Consider the following 15,011-nt stretch of genomic DNA (forward strand, 5'->3'; position numbering starts at 1 on the left):
GGGCCCTGCTCTGTGCGTGACAGGGGGGAGCTCCCCAACCCCCTGATCGACCCTGCTCTGTGCATGACAGGGTAAGGAGCCCCAACCCCCCTGATGGGCCCTGCTCTGTGTGTGACAGGGGGCAGCGCCCTAAACCCTCTGATTAGACCTGCTCTGTGCGTGACAGGGGGTGGTGCCGCAACCTCCCCATCGACCCTACTTTGAGTGTGATGGGGCGGTGCCCCAACCCCCCAATCGGCCCAACCATGAGCGTGACTGAGGGTGGAATCACAACCTCCCGATCCGCCCTGCTCTGTGCATGACATTGGGCGGGGCCCCAACTCCCCAATCGGCCCTGCTCTGAGCCCGACCAGGGGCTACACCTAGGGATTGGGCCTACCCTCTGCCACCCGGGAGCAGGCCTAAGCCAGCAGGTCGTTATCTCCCGAGGGGTCCTAGACTGCGACAGGGCACAGGCCGGCCTGAGGGACACCCCTTCCCCCCCGAATGCACAAATTTTTGTGCATCGGGCCTCTAGTTTATAATAATAAAAACGTAATAAGCTAATTAGACTCAAAGACCTTCCATATGAAGCCGGGGCTTCTAGGGCCAAGGCCTTTGCAGGAATTTTGTGCATCAGGCCTCTAGTGTGTTTATAATGGCATTACACAGTGTCGTATTATTAAAAGCATATTATGGAATAAAGTTGAGGCCCAGTGCACAAAATTCATGCACTCGGGTGTGTGTGGGGGGGTTTCCCCAGCCTCTCCTGTGCCCTCTCATAGTGCGGGAGCCCTGCTATCAATCTTGCCAAAGAGGTAGTCCCTGCCCACCCATCTGGGGCTCCTTGATGGATTGCCCCAAAGAGGTAGGCCAGAGCTGGGGGTCCTGCCTCTGGGATCCCTGGCATCACCGTGTGGAGCCACCGGGACCTGCCTCCGCGCTGCATGGAGCCGTGGGACTCCCGGCATTGCTGTGCAGAGCTGCGGGACCCACCTCCATGCTGCACACACAGTGTCAAGTCCCCGCCCACCCGTACATGTCCTGCTGCGCATGCAGCTTCCTGGTGCTGGATTGTTAGAGCATCAGGGCATCACGGCATGAGGGCATGACAACCACATATGCTTTTATTAGTATATACCAGAGGCCCGGTGCACAAAAATTTGTGCACTCGGTGGGGAGGGAGGATCCCTCAGCCCAGCCTGTGCCCTCTTGCAGTCTGGGACCCCTTGGGAGATAACAACCTGCTGGCTTAGGCCTGCTCCTGGGTGGCAGAGGGCAGGCCCAATCCCTAGGTGCAGCCCCTGGTTGGGCTCAGAGCAGGGCTGATAGGGAAGTTGGAGCGCTGCCCCCTGTCATGCACAGAGCAGGGCGGATCAGGGGGTTGGGCCCCCGCACCCTGTCACACTCAGGGCAGGGCCGATGGGGAGGTTATGGCTTTACCCTGTCACACACACAGCAGGCCCCGTGGGGGGCGGTTGGGGTGCCGCCCTCTATCACCCACAGAGCAGGGCCGATCAGGGGGTTGGGGCGCCTTCCTCTGTCAGGAACAGAGCAGGGCGGATAGGGAGGTTGTGGCCCCGCCCCCTGTCACACACAAGAGCTGCAGGGCGATCAGGGGGTTTGGGCGCTGCCCCCTGTCACGCTGATCCAGGTGCCGGGAGGCCTCTTGGCTCCGCTAATCTGGGTGCTCGGAGGCATATTACCCTTTTACTATATAGGATAGAGGCCTGGTGCATGGGTGGGGCTGGCTGGTTTGCCCTGAAGGGTGTCCTGGATATGGGTGGGGGACCCCACTGGGGGGCCTGGCCAGCCTGGGTGAGGGGATGAGGGCTGTTTTCCGGCTGGCGGGTGACTGAAGCTCCCAACCGCTCCTTTTTTTCTTTTTTATTCTGGGCCAGCTTTAGCTCTGAGGCTTGGCTCCAGCTCTTAGGCCTCGGCTGCTGAAAGCAGGTATCTGGTTTGTTTTGAGTTCTATAATCGAAACACTGTTTCAATTCCATCTCTGAGATCCCAGCTGGCTGAAAGCAGGTTTCTGGAGTTTGTTTAGCTTCTATATTAGTAACAATGTTTCACACTTCAAGCTCAGAGGCCAGCAGCGACAGGCGGGGGACGTTGGAGTCCTCCGTCACTGAAGCAAGCAAGCCTCATGTTTGCCTGGCTGCCGGCGGCCATCTTGGCTGGCAGTTAATTTGCATATCGCCCCGATTAGCCAATGGGAAGGGTAGCGGATGTATGTCTAATTACCTTGTTTCTCTTTTATTAGGTAGGATAGATACTAAGTTAACCTACAAACATGGAGTTAAGGTAGAGGTCTTTCTTTGAGTAAAACTTATATAGCTTTTTTTTGTCTTTTAATTAAGTATGCTTTTTTAACTGTTAGACTCCTCAGCCAAAGGTTGTTGTATTTTTTAAAATAAGTTTTTATTGATTTCATAGAGAAGGGAGAGGTAGAGATAGAAAAACATCAATGATGAGAGAGAAAAATTGATCAGCTGCCTCCTGCACGCCCCCTACTGGGGATCAAGCCTGAAACCCGGGCATGTGCCCTGACCGGGAATCAAATCGTTATCTCCAGGTTGATAGATCAGTGCTTTACCACTGAGCCTCACTGGCTGGTCCAGTTATACTTCCTCTTGCGCTTGGCGGGTAGCCACACTTGCTGCAGGTGGACTTCTGAAGGTGGTAGGCCTTTAAGCTACAGCAGACGCTGCGGCACAGCGCCTGCCTCTTGTTGCGGTGCTTGCCCAGCAGTGCTGTCCCCTTAGTCATCATGCTTCTGCCACCAAGAGAAAAGAGAAAACTGATCTTTTTACTGTCTCCCTATTTTTGCCTTTTCTAGAATATCACATAATTGGAATTATACCGTATGTAGTCCTTTCAGATTTGTTTCTTTCACTTAGTAGAAATCATTTAAGATTTTTCCCATGTTAAAGGTTTTTGTTTTGTTTTGTTTTTGCTTAAGAAATCTTTGATAGTTATTGCAGGGTGGGTCAGTTAGTTGGAGCATCGCCCCATTCACCAGAAGGTTGTGGGTTCCATTCTTCTTGGTCAGGGCACATACGCAAGTTGCATGTTCCATCCCTGGTTGGGCAAGTACGGGAGGCAACCCATAAGTGTTTCTCTCTCATATCGATGTTTCTTTCTTTGTCTGTCTGTCTGTCTCTCTTCCCTCTCTCCCTTTCTCTCTCTCTAAAAAGGCATTAAAAAACATCCTTCGGTAAGGTTTAAAAAGAAATTTGTGATATTTGAAATTTAAAATTTTTGATTTAAAAATATTTTTATTGATTTCAGAGAGGGAGAGATAGAAACTTAAATGATGAAAGGGAATCATTGATCGGCTGCCTTCTGCATGCCCCCCCACTGGGGATTGAGTCCACAACCCCGTGGCGTGTCCCTGGTTCATAGATTGATGCTCAACCACAGAGTCACACCTGGTCAGGCTAAAAGTTTTTTTAACCCCTTCCCCGGCAGAAACGTGTATACTCGTTTTCACAAAATGTTCTTTTTCAGTCGTTGACGAGTATACTAAGAAAATATGGCAAAAAAATATGGTTTATAGGAAGACGAGTTACAAACTGTTTTCATAACCAGCATCAAAAATACTATATAGAACCAAAATAAAAAAATTAGTCTGAAAAAGAAACGTTTTTAACAAAAAAATTGTTGGGGAAGGGAAAATATTGTGTCATAAGGTATATAATAAGTACTATCTAACCACTACATTCTACGCATGAAACTAATATAATATTGTATATCAACTGTAATTGAAAAATAAATTTTAAAAATGTTAAGTTTTATTTAATAGGACTTTTGTCACTAAAATTTGCTTTTTATTCATTGCTTTCTTTGTAATACCTTTTCTTCCAAAAGTCATGTTTTCATTAGATTTATGGGCATAAATATTTACTCCAGGGGGTAAACAAGGATATTCTGGTAAATGAATGGGAAAGTTTACCAATCCTAATTTAGATTGCTAGATGGAAGCAAATAATATATTGATTTTGCTATTCCACCCAGTTTTCTCTCCTTTCCTTATTTTATGCATGGAGAAAGTAACAAACAAGAATAAAGAAATACTGTTTTGTTTAGATGACTTTGAACTTCACTAGGGTCAAATGTGAGTAGCATGGAGAACCTCAGGAATAATTTCGTTACTTGGGAAAATTATTTAAGAAGTGAAGTGGGTGGTTTCCTAAGTGATCTGCCCAGCATGCATTCATATTTCTGAAATAACCTGTGAAGGTTAACCATTGTTAAATGAGAGTGTTTTCTTCTGAAATTTACATTGAACTCTTTGTTCTTATATATGGATTATAGTTTGCTAAAATACTGATTATAGTTTGTTTTTATGAGGTAATATCTCGTATTTGATGATGAAAATCTGTTACAGCAGTGAAATGATGTGGGGTGGGGAAGCACCAGGAAGTGATAGCAGAAAAGTAGCAATGGGGAATATTTCATTTTCCAAACATTTGAAGTATTCTCTTATTTTTTTCTGAACATTGATTTTACTAAAAATGCCAACTATTTTGAAACTCGATTTTATTGTCACTTTCTCATTTTTCAGATTTATGTGACATTTGTATTGAGTGGTGGTTATATGTGGGAAATTTTAGTTTTGTGTGTTTTTAGATTTCTCATTTGTATTACATCAGAGATTTCAGATACATGTATTAGAAAAATATTTAATAATTTATTTATTCAACAGAAATTTAGGACTGGTTATATTCTAGGAACTTAGTGAATTTATCAGCAGCAAAAATCCCTGACCCTATGGACCTTACACATCTTTCATTTTGAAACATGTTAACATTTGGTTTAATAGATTTTCCCATTATTTCCCAAAATGTACATCAGGTATAATACATTTTCCCATTTTCATAGTCATTCAATTTGCTGTTATTTCCACATGCCTTGTATTAAAATGATTATTAAAAAGTGGAAACTAATTGTTTAAACAAATCTTTATTTTACTCTTTTCCCTAACATATCTAGATCAACGGGATGATTGGGAATCAATTTTAGGGTATAATAATACTTTAAGCTTTAAAAATCTTAACTGCAAAATATAACTGTTTTCTCACCTTAGTACTTGGAATAAATAATATCTGTTTCAAAGGCTTTAATCTTTCTTTTTGAAAAGTAGCCTTCACCTGAATTTTAAAATTCTTGGTCTAGCGCCTGTGCTAGCTCTAGCCTTATAATCTCATGGATATATTCCTCTAATCACTTTGTAGCACCTCATTTCTAATTGTTGCCTTCCTGTGCTGAACAGTAAAGCTAATTTTAATTTCATTTGTAAGAAGTAGTATGTTCTTGTTGAGAATGCTATAGCTTGAGAAACAAATACCGTCAATATTATTTACTATGTGTTACTGAATAAAAATGTCTAGTATGTACTTTTACTGATTGCTGCAATTTGATGCTCAAACAGCCATAATATAAGTCATTTACATTTTTAAAAATAATATTTATAAAAGACTCTAAAATAGCTGTTTTTACATAATTTGCTTAGGTGGACTGGCTTATTTTTATAACAGAAACTTGCCTATGTTTATCTTACCAGTCCAATAATTATTTGTTATTGTTAATGTACCATCTTTTTTTATCTATAGTGAAATTATAATCATTTCTTTCCCTTTTACTTCCTTTCCCAATGAAAATGTTAGACTTATACGAGCACTAGCAGCAACTCTATATCTGGATCATTGAAGCGCTTGGAAGATACTGCAGCACGATTTACAAATGCAAATTTCCAGGAAGTTTCTGCGCATACAACTAGTGGAAAAGATGTTTCAGAGGCTAGAGGGTCAGAGGGCAAAGGGAAGAAATCTTCAACTCACAGCTCAGGTCAAAGGGGAAGAAAGCCTGGTGGAAGAAATCCAGGAACGGCTGTGTCAGCTGCTAGTCCTTTCCAGCAAGGTATAAATTATGATGTTTTAGTTAAAATACTAGTTCTTATGATCAATAGTAGTTAAGTTTTATAAAATAATTATTTTTTATTTGTAACTAATGGGTCATTGGATATTATTTTATAATTAGTTGCTGTAGTAAGATTACTTTCCAAACTAGTGTTCCTTGTTTAAAAGTTTTTGGGACTTTTGCTTTCTTTTTATTTTGTGACATGTTCTTCCAAAGTTGAACTGTAATTTTAATGTTTAAATAAATATGAAGTAAAGTTTTTAAGTCTGGGGAGAAAAAAACAAAAGCTTGAGTTTTCCTTTCTGCTCTATAGATTAGTTATTCTTTTTTATAAACTGTTTTTACTTACCTTTCCTAATTATATACTAAAATAGTTAAGATATATTTTTAGTAAGTAAACAAATGCTGGGTAATTTTTTAAGGGATCTAAATAGTTCTTGGTAAATAGTAGTTGTTGATTATGAAGGCATTTATTTTAAAGCTTGGTGTTTAAAGTAGAATTTTGCTCAGCCTACATATCTTTTGGTAAGGCTGCTATATTTACAGCATGCCCAGTTGAAAAATGATTTGTTGTTTAACTGAAATTTAAAATTAATTGGGCATGTTGCGTTTTACATGGCAACCCTCTTATGGAGAACAGAGTAATGCATCTAAACTTTAAAATACATTAGCCCTGTGTCCTAAGTGTTAACTTTGTATAATTTTTAGCGTGAACATAACTTTTTTGAGAAATGTTAAAACTGCTTGAGGTAAATATATTAGTAAAGTATACAGTAAATGCCCCCCCCGTTGTTCCCTATGCTGAGTAAGTGAGGGGAGGAGGAGGAAATAGCCCTTTTCTTTACTCCATTCAAGGTTTTGATAATAATAAAAATTGTATCTAAAATGTACCAAAATATAATTTATATATGTAGAGAGATTGCTTAGTCGGCAGCCTTTATTAAAAACTATATATATTTTAAACTAATAGTTACTTTCGGCTTCAAGATCTTCAGGCCCAAATATATTTTGTTTTCTTTACAATACAAAAAAAAAAATAGACAAATAGAAAAGAAATAAAATGCCAAATTTGCTGTTTTATTTTAATAAGTTTATATTTTTTTATTTTTATGCCACTATGGAAAATAATTTAATGTAACTTCATTCACATTTTAAATGTGATATTAGCAGAAGTCAGTCACTTGTTCTCTACAATTAAGACCTTATTTTCTACTGTTAAAATTGTATTGAGTTTTTAATGTCTTTGAGGTACAATCCATTTAGAAAAGAAATCTCTCATTTTCTTAAGTTTCACAACATTGAGTCTTTTCCCGCCTCAGTTAAGATATGGTAGCGAATATGTTATGTTTTTATATCTGAGGTAATAGGCTGTAAGAGTTTTAAGAGTTGAACTATAAAGATAGGATATTTAGAATAATTGGTTTTATTTTTTGTCATTGCAGTTAGTATGTGAATATTAGAAAACATGCATTTAAAGTATTGGGTATACTAAATATTTTAAAGTATTTGCCATAGTGTAGTAAGCTTTTAACACCAGCTGTAAAAACAAAAATGTGTAGAAAAAAGATAGATGAAGACAGATTAGAATGGATAATAAAGAACTTCTTTATAGTTGTTAATTAAGTAGCAGATCATTGATGAACTGTAAATAGCTTCTTAATATGTATGCTTTTCTATATGGACGTGCTTAACATAGGAAAATGCTTAACATAGGAACAAATACTTTTATAAATGCATAAAACAGTTACTGTCTTGAAAGAGTTAAATTTTAAGCTAGTAATGTTCTTTTAAAATAAGCCATTTCAGAAGAGCTAAAATTTAAAAATCAAAACCTTGATACTTTAAAAATAAATTTTTGTGTGCGAGAAAAAATATATCTGTAAATATTTAGGTGGATTTATGTGTGATTACTTATGAATGTGCTCTGCAATAAAATTTAACACTTAGCTTGGAATTTCCTTCCTACTCTAATAAACACTTTATTTTGAGCTTTTGTTTCTAAATCCATTAGTTAAAATATGACAGTTTTGTTTTATGAAACATGTGATCACAACTAAGTCTGGGTATTTATTTGGCAAGTGTGTTTGGTGACATGGGATGATGAACCAAACTGTTGTTTCATCTCAACAATATTATTTTTCTGTCAGGTTAATAAGAACCTGAGGCTCTTATAGCTTGTAATGGTGTGTGGGGCTACTAATGTTCTTTATCTAAAGCAGCGGTTCTCAACCTTCCTAATGCCGCAACCCTTTAGTACAGTTCCTCGTGGTGACCCCCAACCATAAAATTATTTTCATTGCTACTTCATAACTGTAATTTTGCTACTGTTAAGAATCGTAATGTAAATATCTGATATGCAGGATGTATTTTCAGGGGTCACAACCCACAGGTTGAGAACCGCTGAAAGAGTATGGGAAGAATAAGCAGTTGTGAAAGATTCATGAGAGGAGCCTTTCCAATGACTACTTTCAGAAAAACAATAGCAGGTTGTCAGTGGCTGGTTTCTTTCCTTTATGCAGTTCCATGGGAAGTAGACTGGGAGAATGTAAGGTATATAGATTAGGTTCTATGTGATTATTATTATTTGATGAAATCTGAGTTTTGGTGGGATAGCTTTAACTAAATGACAACATTCACCAACATTATCTATAAGTCAAAACTCAGAACTTATAACCTAACAAACGTTTTTTGGTTCTTGTATGTTGGAAACATTTATAATCATATCTTTACTAATTATAAAAGAGGAAGTTCCTTTAGCTATTCAGAGTCCATTTGTAGTCTTATCAAAGTCTCCTTGAGACTTTGCTATTCATCAGTTCTTCCTCAAGTATACACGTAGTTGGGGAAGAATTGAGGAATGCTGCCATGGTAAAAGGTAGGTTAAATAAAGCACAACTTATATCTTGGTAGTTGTATAAGTAATAGCTTAAAATTCAATTTAATGACTATAAAATGACAAGTATTTTTAAAGATAATTTTATAGATAAACTTGTTTTCAGTAATAACCCTTTTAAAAATCTACCTTTGTTACATAAGTGATGTCCTAAGCTTTATAGTGGTTTTTTTTTACCCTCTCTTTTTGATGATTGTTTCATTTCTATTGCTCATGGGAACTTTTGCATCCAATTTTTTCTTTTCCTACCCCCCCCCCTTTTTTTTAACTACAGGTAGTTTTTCAGGAACTCCAGGCAGTGTAAAATCATCTTCGGGAAGTTCAGTACAGTCTCCCCAGGATTTCTTGAGCTTTACAGACTCAGATCTACGTAATGACAGTTATACTCACTCCCAACAGTCATCATCAACCAAAGATGTACATAAAGGAGAGTCTGGAAGCCAGGAAGGGGGGGTAAATAGTTTTAGTTCCATAATTGGTCTCCCTTCGACCTCGGCTGTTATTTCACAGCCTAAAAACTTTGAAAATTCACCTGGAGATTTGGGTAATTCCAGCCTTCCTACAGCAGGATATAAGCGGGCTCAAACTTCTGGCATAGAAGAAGAAACTGTAAAAGAAAAGAAAAGAAAAGGAAATAAACAAAGTAAGCATGGGCCTGGTAGACCCAAAGGAAACAAAAATCAAGAGAATGTTTCTCATCTCTCAGTTTCTTCTGCTTCACCAACATCATCTGTAGCATCAGCTGCAGGAAGTATAACAAGCTCTAGTCTTCAGAAATCTCCTACATTGCTCAGGAATGGAAGTTTACAAAGTCTTAGTGTTGGCTCATCTCCAGTTGGCTCAGGTAGGGGTTTGCCCATTGTTTTTCTCTCTTACTTCCACCACCATCACTCTTTCATTACCCCAAAAAGTAAATTCATTTTAAACTATTGTTATAATACTTGAGTTGCTAAGTGACATTTGATTATCTTCATGAACAAATGTGTTATGATCTTAGACAATTTGGTGTTTGGAAAAGACATTTGGCACTAATCTGACATTACTTAAGTATAGGCTAAATAGTTTATTGGTCATTTTTTATGAAACACCTAGGATTAATTCCCATTTTTGTTTTTGCTTCACTTGCACAGAGTTTTTAAAACCAACTCAGCCGGTGAAGCTCAGTTGGTTGAACATTGTCCCATGCACCCAAAGGTTGTGGTTAAATTCTCGGTCAAGGCACCTGTGGCTCAATCCTTGGTGGGAGGGGTGGTGGTGCAGAAGGCTGCAGAACAATGTTTCTCTCTGACATCCATGGTCTCCCCCTTCTCAAATCAGTGAAAACATTTTTTTTTAAACCCAACTCAGAATTTGCATTTGAAGTGTGACAGTTTTTGCACTCTATTTTTGATTGGTATTTGCTTTTGAGCTTTCTTTCTCTAAATTTCAGTCTTCATTTCTCAACAATTCCTCACACAAATTCTACTTGAATTGCTCCATCTGGAATATTTTTCAATCAGTTATAAATGATTTTAATTTATGGATTTTAGCAGGAAATATATGAAATGATTTATATTCTCTTTGTTTTCAGGAAATATATGAAATGATTTATATTCTTTTTGTTTTCCAGTATGTTTAACATTTTTTACCATTATCTTTATTAAAGTATGAATGCATTTATATATGTTGTTATTCACACCATTGGGATGCTTCTTTTACAGTTTTTCTACCTGTTACATATTTAGGGAGAAATAAATGACTATTATTTTCAATTAAAAAATTTTTTAAGATTCATGTTTTTACACAAACTTTATACTTTAGATATTCATTAAATGTCCACACTTATATTTTAAATTGTATCTTGAATTTCAGGTAAATGATTTTAAATGGTTGCTTGTAAAGCTCATCCTTTTTTTGGTTTTAGATGTCTGATTGTAGAAATGAGATTTTGGCTAAAATAAACTATTATGGATTTTATCAGTTCTATTAGTTGATGGAGAGGATGGTAGGAAATGGTATGGGAAAAACATAATTTAATGAATGTTTATGCATATTTTATAAACACAGAACATTGGAATTTTATAGCTGTGCAGATAATTTCAGTAAGCAAGCTTACGAAATATTCTGAGGAAGAAAAGAGCACGTTTAAAGGTTTAATGTGAAAAACAGTAATTATAACTACCATTTGTTTTATGCCAGGATCTGTTCAGTACTTGATAATTATTGGATAATCCTCACAATAGTTTTATGAAGTAAAAACTATTAATGCCTCTGTTTTACAGCTGATAAAACCAAGGGTTAGACAGGTAAAATAAGTTGCCTAAGGTCACACACCAGGCTAGCTGTTTCTCATAGCTAGCTAGCTTCAGTGCCTGTGGTAGACTTGTTTGACAAGTGGTTTTTGTTTTGTTTTTTAGAAATGAGTGTAAAGTATGGAAGTATTGTTTCATTAGTAGCATTAGGGATAGTTCTAGAGCAGGGTTTCTCAATGTTGGCACTATTGCCATTTTGATCAGCATGATTTTTGTTGTGCAATGTTGTCCTGTGCATTGTAGGATATTTATCAGGATCCCTAGGCCTTACTCTCTAGATACTTATAGCACCCAAGAACCCCCAACCCCAATCAAAAACTGTCTCCCCACCCCCCCCAACTCCCCCGGGGCAGAGAGCAAAAATCTCCCTTGGCTGAGAATCACTGTTTCAAAGGGGGGAAAATACATAAATTGCATTGAAAAATAAGTTCATGAAAATATTTAAAGATATTGCACACTTGGAATATATATTTTATTTATGTAACGTGAAACATATTTGACATTTGAAATCAGGATTTCTTAGCAATTAGCTTTAGCCTTTTGTCACAAAAAGTAAATTTAGATAAATTTACTCAGAAAAAAAATTGAGTTCATATATTCATTTTTAGCTAGAGGCACAGTAATCAGATGAATAACTTAACTGAGAAAATTAAGCCTAAGTTTGCTTTTGTGAAAAGAGAACCTCACTGATTTCCTATACATAGAAGTCGTCTGATAACTAGTGAAATTCAGAAATTGCATTTAGATGCCATTTGAAATATATATCTTTAATGGAATTAAAATAATTGATTTACACGCCTAAAAATATTTTCCTACCTGTTACATATTTAGGGAGATTTTAGGCATGGGAAATAGCATTCTTTACACAATGATTACTTTCAGAGGGCAATTTTGTGGTACATCTGTGAGAGAAAAATACGAATTTGTATTCCTTTTACCTCACCATTAGATAAACAGACATTTAGGATGGAAATTCCCATAAATATTATTTCCTGACAAAAAAAATGACTTAAATTTAGACTTCCCAGGATTTTTTTCTTAAAAGTTGTGCTTAAAATACTTAAAACTTGTAGCTAAGTTGTTTCTTAAACTTGTATGTTTTGTAAAAGTTAAGGCTATAATATAAGATTCATTAAAGCTATTTAAGATAATATATTCTTTAATTTTATACATTTTAATAAAGTTTTAGGATTAGATCAGAGCACTCTCCTATTGATAAACTCAGTACTAAAAAGTGTGTTCTTTCCTAGAAGAAGCTGGCTAAATGCCATGAATATTTAGAACTTATGCCTTCTTGAAATAAATTAATAATTCCTAGCTGCTGTTGACACTTTAGTATATGCCACACACTGTCTTAAGCACTTGACAAGCATCAAGTATTATTAATCATATGGAAGAAGAAACTGAGACAGAATTCTCACAGCTCTAAGTCATAGAGCTATGCATTTTCCTTGATTTCAGACAGTTATAAAATTCAGTGGATGTTTTCTTTTTTAAAAATAACTTTTATTGATTTTTTACAGAGAGGAAGGGAGAGGGACGGAGAGTTAGAAACATCGATGAGAGAGAAACATCGATCAGCTGCCTCCTGCACACCCCCTACTGGGGATGTGCCCGCAACCAAGGTACAAGCCCTTGACCAGAATCAAACCTGGGACCCTTGAGTCCGCAGGCTGACACTCAATCCACTGAGCCAAACCGGTCAGGGCTCAAGGGATGTTTTCCGATGAGAGTCTAAAACCACACTAGTATACATGACAATCATACTTTAAGGAACAGGATCAATCAGAGAATTTGAACCATTAATTATGGCAACAGTAGTTGCAAGCATGAAAATAATAATTTCTTTGGACTACTTTTAGATTCAGAAGTCATTTAGTAATTGTAAAAGCAGGAAAGTTTCTCCCTATATAAATAAGTAGGAAGGAGCCCTAACCAGTTTGGCTCAGTGGATAGAGCGTCGACCTGTGGACTGAAGGGTCCCAGGGTCGATTCCGGTCAAGGGCATGTACGTTGGCTGCGGGCACATCCCCAGTGGGAGGTGGGCAGGAGGCAGCTGATCAATGTTTCTCTCTCATCGATGTTTCTAACTCTCCATCCCTCTCCCTTCCTCTCTGTAAAAAAATCAATAAAATATATATAAAAAAAAATAAGTAGGAAGGAGAAAGTGTTTACTGTGTACTACTATGTTATCAAGAATTGTTGTTCATGGTCTCCTTTATAAAAGATTTATTTTCTGTAATGACAGGTTTATAATTTAGTAATGATGAAAGTGACCTTTGTAAGCAGCTATTGGCTATGATGTTAGACAAGGGGTGGGCAAACTTTTTGACTCGAGGGCCACAATGGGTTCTTAAACTGGACCGGAGGGCCGGAACAAAAGCATGGATGGAGTGTTTGTGTTAACTAATATAAATTCAAAGTAAACATCATTACATAAAAGGGTACCGTCTTTTTTTTTTTTTTTTTTTAGTTTTATTCATTTCAAAGGGGCTGGATCCGACCCGCGGCCCGTAGTTTGCCCACGGCTGTGTTAGACTATCATATGCATTATAATCCTAGCTCCATGAGGCTAGGGGCTGTGTTTGTTGTGTTTGCCACAGTCTGCTCACTGCTAGCACAGTACTTTGAATTTAATAAATGTTAAGCATCTTAAAAAAAAAAATGCTACTGTAATTACTGAGAATATATCATGTGGTTAGTAGTATTCTGTTATTTTATAACTGCCTTCCAAGTTTTTATAACCAGGTTGCAAGTGAAATTAATTATTTGTAAAGCTTTTCATGTAGTACTACAGGCCAGTTTAGCATATGTAATTAGGATGGAGAAGATGGAATTTGGATTGTACTTCAGAGTAGGTAGAAAAAGGCCAGCAATATTATCAAAAAAGAAAGTGTAGGTATATTCGAAAGATAAACCCAACAGAAATGAGAAGCGTGTGTTTGTGGGATGGAGGTAATAATTCAATAGGTTAGAATGAATGGGTTTAGCCCGGCCAGTGTGGCTCAATGGCTGAGCATAAACCCATGAACCAAGAGGTCACTGGTTGATTCCCAGGTTGTGGGCTCGATCCACAGTAGGGGACCTGCAGGAGATAGCCGATGGATATTTCTATCTCTCCATCCCTCTCCCTTCCTCTCTCTCTAAAATCAGTAAGAACTTAATTAAAAAAAGAAAAAGGAAAAAAAAGAAAGAATGGATTTATGGAGAGTTGAATGCCAGGCTGAAGAAATCAAACTTAATAGGCTAGTAGTCTTTTTCCAGAATATACATCCTGAACTTAATTTTGGCAACTTACTATTAAAAGAATTTCGTTAATGGGAAAAAAAGATACTGCTTCTGTCAGCTTATAATAATAGCAATCCTATATAATAAAAGCCTAATATGCAAATTGACTGAACGGCGGAACGACCTGTGGAACAATCAGTCGCTATGAAGTGCACTGACCACCAGGGGGCAGATGCTAAACGCAGGAGCTGCTCGCAGGCCCCAGGCCAACGAAGGCGGGTGCCAGCAGGGGCCCCCTGATTGCCTTGACAGTTGCCCCGCAGAGGGAGGCAACCAGCGGCAGCGGGGGGGCGGGGGGCACAGAAAGTGAGCAGTGCCAGGCCGGCCAAGGTGGGTACGATGCGATTGGTTGGGGGCCCGGCCATCACCCATGATCGTCTGCAGAGGGAGGCCCAGTCCATCGGCCGGTGGGGCGATCAATTGGGGGGCTCCACTGTTGCCCCAAAGAGAGAGGCCCAAGCTGCCAACTGTCAGGCTGTGGTGGGTGGGCAGGGCCTCCCTCTGCGTGGTGCAATCGATCGCCCCAAATAGGGAGGCGATCCCATGGTGGTGCTGCAGCAGGTGGGTGGGGCCTACCTCTTTGAGGCAATTGATCGCGGGTCTCCCAGATTGTAAGAGGGCACAGGCTGGGCTGA

At 38.5% G+C, this 15,011-nt stretch overlaps 1 protein-coding gene across 3 annotated transcripts in view; it reads left to right on the top strand.

Annotated features, from left to right (window-relative positions):
• The window catches only part of MLLT10 (myeloid/lymphoid or mixed-lineage leukemia; translocated to, 10), a 239,114-nt gene that overhangs the window by 135,251 nt on the left and 88,852 nt on the right, over window positions 1-15,011 (top strand). For all 3 annotated transcript variants that reach the window (XM_006759926.2, XM_015561466.1, XM_015561467.1), the window contains 2 exons: window positions 5,652-5,904; window positions 9,072-9,641. In XM_006759926.2, coding sequence (XP_006759989.1) covers window positions 5,652-5,904; window positions 9,072-9,641 — 823 coding nt within the window. The remainder of the gene's footprint in view (window positions 1-5,651; window positions 5,905-9,071; window positions 9,642-15,011) is intronic.

This window comes from Myotis davidii, unplaced genomic scaffold, assembly GCF_000327345.1.
Source record: "Myotis davidii unplaced genomic scaffold, ASM32734v1 scaffold376, whole genome shotgun sequence".
NCBI classification, from domain to species: Eukaryota; Metazoa; Chordata; class Mammalia; order Chiroptera; family Vespertilionidae; genus Myotis; species Myotis davidii.